The 5,000-nt window shown below is 43.7% G+C and overlaps 1 protein-coding gene across 1 annotated transcript in view; it reads right to left on the bottom strand.

Moving 5' to 3' along the window:
• The window catches only part of bcam (basal cell adhesion molecule (Lutheran blood group)), a 56,565-nt gene that overhangs the window by 4,960 nt on the left and 46,605 nt on the right, over positions 1-5,000 (bottom strand). The window contains 4 exon segments of the mRNA XM_048261141.1: positions 1,371-1,495; positions 3,106-3,247; positions 3,882-3,997; positions 4,498-4,642. Coding sequence (XP_048117098.1) covers positions 1,371-1,495; positions 3,106-3,247; positions 3,882-3,997; positions 4,498-4,642 — 528 coding nt within the window.

The following is a 5,000-nucleotide window of genomic DNA, read 5'->3' as shown; positions in this document are numbered from 1 at the left end:
AGTGGGTATACAGTGCTGTAGTCTAGTTAGCTGTGGTGGGTATACTGTGATGTAGTCTAGTTAGCTGTAGTGGGTATACTGTGATGTAGTAGTTAGCTGTAGTGGGTATACTGTGCTGTAGTAGTTAGCTGTGGTGGGTATACTGTGCTGTAGTCTAGTTAGCTGTGGTGGGTATACTGTGATGTAGTAGTTAGCTGTAGTGGGTATACAGTGCTGTAGTCTAGTTAGCTGTGGTGGGTATACAGTGCTGTAGTCTAGTTAGCTGTGGTGGGTATACAATGCTGTAGTCTAGTTTGCTGTGGTGTAGTCTAGTTAGCTGTGGTGGGTATACTGTGATGTAGTAGTTAGCTGTAGTGGGTATACAGTGCTGTAGTCTAGTTAGCTGTGGTGGGTATACAGTGCTGTAGTCTAGTTAGCTGTGGTGGGTATACAATGCTGTAGTCTAGTTTGCTGTGGTGGGTATACAGTGCTGTAGTCTAGTTAGCTGTAGTGGGTATACTGTGATGTAGTCTAGTTAGCTGTAGTGGGTATACAGTGCTGTAGTCTAGTTAGCTGTGGTGGGTATACTGTGATGTAGTAGTTAGCTGTAGTGGGTATACAGTGCTGTAGTCTAGTTAGCTGTGGTGGGTATACAGTGCTGTAGTCTAGTTAGCTGTGGTGGGTATACAATGCTGTAGTCTAGTTTGCTGTGGTGTAGTCTAGTTAGCTGTGGTGGGTATACTGTGATGTAGTAGTTAGCTGTAGTGGGTATACAGTGCTGTAGTCTAGTTAGCTGTGGTGGGTATACAGTGCTGTAGTCTAGTTAGCTGTGGTGGGTATACAATGCTGTAGTCTAGTTTGCTGTAGTGGGTATACTGTGATGTAGTCTAGTTAGCTGTAGTGGGTATACAGTGCTGTAGTCTAGTTAGCTGTGGTGGGTATACTGTGATGTAGTCTAGTTAGCTGTAGTGGGTATACTGTGATGTAGTAGTTAGCTGTAGTGGGTATACTGTGATGTAGTCTAGTTAGCTGTAGTGGGTATACAGTGCTGTAGTCTAGTTAGCTGTAGTGGGTATACTGTGATGTAGTCTAGTTAGCTGTAGTGGGTATACTGTGATCAACCCCAAATGTTAATATGTATCCTTCTGCTTATATACTGCATAGTCCTGCGTATCACATACAGTAGACTACACCACTGTATGGAAATACTGGCTTTCCCAAATGCTGGCAGAGACATAGTGATGTAAACATTCATATAAACATTCAGGACCTACATATACTTATAACCAGTTATAATCCAGTTCTGCAATATTAACTGAAATGTATGGTTTATTATGGGAATATTTAAAATGTCAAAATGTAATTTGAGAATGTTGCGCTTCGCTACACACCTCTTTGCCAGATGGCGTCCAGGTGAACTGAGGGGCAGGATGTCCCTGGGCAGAACAGGTGAGGGTCACCATGTCGCCCTCCTTCTCCACCTGACCGTTAGTGGGGGCATCGATCTCAGGGGCTCCTGAAGAGAGGGACAGAGATACAGAGAGAGAGAGAGAGAGAAGAGAGAGGAACAAAGAGAGACAGAGAGAGACAGACAGACAGAGAGTGAGAGATTAGAAACATCTCAGCCACCTCTGCTGTCAACAACAGTGCTATCATTTCTGTGTAGACTAAACATCACATCTACACGGATATCATGCCTGTTGCATGAATAGAAAAGACCCTTTACTGTCAACCCCATCACTTCAATGGCCTATTCCGCTGCTGCCCATTCAATGCCCAGGATGTGTGTGTCAACCCAGTGTCAGAGAGTTAAGTCTCAGGATATGAGGCGTAAGGCCCAGCGCTCGGACACAACAGTGATCGCTTCCCACCCGTCCATTGTGTCCGTGTATCAGTGGACTATCAGGGTGATGGCTCAGTGCCGCACAGCCACACCCGTTCATGCTTACAGGGCCTTCACAGTGGACATGATGGTGGATGTCGTGACAAAGATAGCCCAAGTTATAGCCCAAAGGGATTTCTTTCTTACATATGGAGAAAAAGCTGAGGATGCACATATACAGTACGCCACTCTGGAGATTAATGTACACTTGCCCTTCCTATACATTGACTTGGTTAGTTTATTGCTTATCCTTCCCATAAGTTGAGTCTTGGGAGGATGTGGGAAGTGGGAAGACTTAAACAAATGCTAAAATACACACAAGGAAGGAATGGTGGTTGATTTGAGGTCATTGTGTTTGCATGGGAATGGGAGTCCTTTGGGGGTAATTCACTGAGGATATGACTGCACTGGAAAATATGTCAAATTCCATACCTCAAGCATAATTTAAATTACCGGTAGCTCTCTTGTAATATCCAGTAAATACAATAGGAAAACTGGCTTTCCCAAATTTCCCAATTTCCCAAGGGTAGTGTTTCTCGAAAGAAATTACTAAAAAAACTTCTTAGAACAATCGATGAAAGTAAACCCAAGCTTCAGATACTACCTTTGAAAAAGAAATCTTCACGATACTTCTTCACAATCTTCACATTACTTTTTTCTTCAAAATTATACAAAATGTTTTTTGATTTTGAGAAATGAGAACGTCATCATTCAGTAACCCTGTGTATGTAGTTCCAAAACACTGTGAGCTGATGTCGTGTCACTCGGTTTCACACTTGGTTCATTAACACAGAATAAAGAATTAGTTACAGCTACACAATACGGTGGCTCTTACACCCGGGCTTCACTGAGTCTGCAACTGAAGCACTCTGTTCACGGAGTGTAAAAATTGTTTTAGAAAAGTTGTCTAATTTGTTTGAACATACGTGCTGCCATCACGTCTGGTGTAGCTAACTGCTGCAAAAGAAACTGGACGTACGGAATACGTTAGTTTAGACACTTTGCCATTGAACCAAAGTGTGAAACAAACAAACAGCTCACACTTTTTTTACAACTATACATAGCTTTTTTTCCAATAAGTCTAATATCTCAAAATCATGTGTACACAAAAAAATGTGATTAGATCTGAAGAAATCAGAAATCAGGCCTAGCTTTAAAAAGTGTGTGTAATGATGTTCTTATGTGTTTGATGGGGGTTGTATCTGTATGTGTGTGTGTGTGTGCATGCATGTGTGTGTGTCTACCTGAGACAACGAGGGTGACAGTGGCCTCCTTGACCAGGCCTGGCACTGAGGGCATGGAACCCACACATAAGTAGTCGCCAGCATCGGCCAGTGACACCGATGCCAGCGACAGCGCTCCGGTCTGAGACAGGTCCTTGGAGTCCTGTTGGACAAAGCATGCCTTGCACACACGCTGCGCATTAATACGCACCTGCCCTTGCAGCGCCGCGACACGCACGCCTGCCCCACCTGCGCTGCACACACACACACACACACACACACACACACACAGTGACACAGCAGAGTTAGCCAATCAACCAAGCAGCCATCAACCAAACAGATACCAGTACATTTAAAATGCAAATGTCAAAATACAAAAGAGACTCTGAATTTCCCCCATATCCCAAACAAAGCAAAGCTGTACGAGTGTTTGAGACATAGAAAAACAGAGAAAGAGAGGGAGACAGACAAAGTAAGAGATCAAGATCATAATGAGTCCTTTCATCTAAACTGTTAGCCCGCTTGACTCCTTTGCCTCTGCCCGCTACATGTCTCGGAAAATCTCACCATTCCCAGAACACACAGGAACAACTCGCCATTCAACAACACACCAACGACGCCGCCGGAGCCATGGAGGCTCCCACAGCCCCACACAACGACCCACAACACAACAACCCACACACAGCCATAACAATGAGGGGGCAGACATAACAAAACAAGCGTTTGAAAACATTCCCTACTGTCAGGCGGAAAAAAAAGTGTCTACGATTCCCGCTGGTGAGGGGGGAAAACTTTACCTTCTTCCAGACCAGGGTGTAGTCGCCGGACGCTTTGGTCTTGCACTGCAGCTCCACGGCGTCTCCCTTCTTGGCGGTCAGGGGTCCGGCTGGGGCGATCACCACTGGGTCCAGGTCTGAACCACACCCAAAGATGGAGAGAAGAGAGAGGAGAGGAGGAACGAGGGACACATTAAAACCAACTGTGTCAGTCTCTCCTTGTCCTCTTCAGGGCAGTCTGCTAATAGAACTCACTAGATGTTTACTGTGTGATGCTAACAGTCATCACATGTTTGATGCTAATGATAGCATATGTAATACTGATAGCATGTTCTTCAATGGAGTGGACTACTAGGCAAGACTGAGATACTGCTACAAGGCTGTAGGTTAATTTGTAATATATAATTACCATGATCACTTGGAATAGTGAGCAACTATTGTTGAGTGAATTACAAACTAAATGTGAAACGTTTTTTTGCTTATCGTTGTGATGAATTAGAAGCTCTGTATTAAGGCAGTACTTAAATAGTAGAGATTATCACGGATTGATAATATCAAGGATTGTATTATTGGGAGTGAAACAACACGTTTAGCCATTTGGCTTCCTCAGGTTCGCTCTCTGTTTGGCAGTACTCACAGTGCACAGCCAGGTTCAGGGTCCTGGGGATCTCGTCGCAATCGCTAAAGTCGCAGTCCAAAAATGAACACGTGTATTCGCCGGCATTGTTGCGGGTCACCTTCTTCAGGGTCAAAAGTCCACCCTCGCCAGAAATCGGGTTACCCTGTTTTGGATATAGTCATAGTCATAGTCAAGTTTATTTATATAGGACAATTTAAAACAACCTGTGGTTGACCAAAGTGCTCAAAAAAAATTGATAATAGAGGACAAAGTGAATATATATACATAGCAACATTGTGTAGTTATTTAACCTTTGAATAATAGCTTCAAACTTATTTTGATGATATGAAGACTTTAATCTATTCTCAATAAGTACCCCCCTTGTGCTAAAGTGGTCCCAAATATGTAGAGAATTGCCAAAAATGGAAATTTGCTACATCATAGGCCAAATTATGGACAGGCAGCTTAAAGCAGATCCATGGGGACAGTGGGGAGTTACTTTCAGTTTCAGTTTTGATGCC

This window comes from Alosa alosa, chromosome 13 (genome assembly GCF_017589495.1).
Source record: "Alosa alosa isolate M-15738 ecotype Scorff River chromosome 13, AALO_Geno_1.1, whole genome shotgun sequence".
Taxonomy (NCBI): Eukaryota; Metazoa; Chordata; class Actinopteri; order Clupeiformes; family Clupeidae; genus Alosa; species Alosa alosa.
This window is presented reverse-complemented; position numbering and strand designations above follow the sequence as displayed.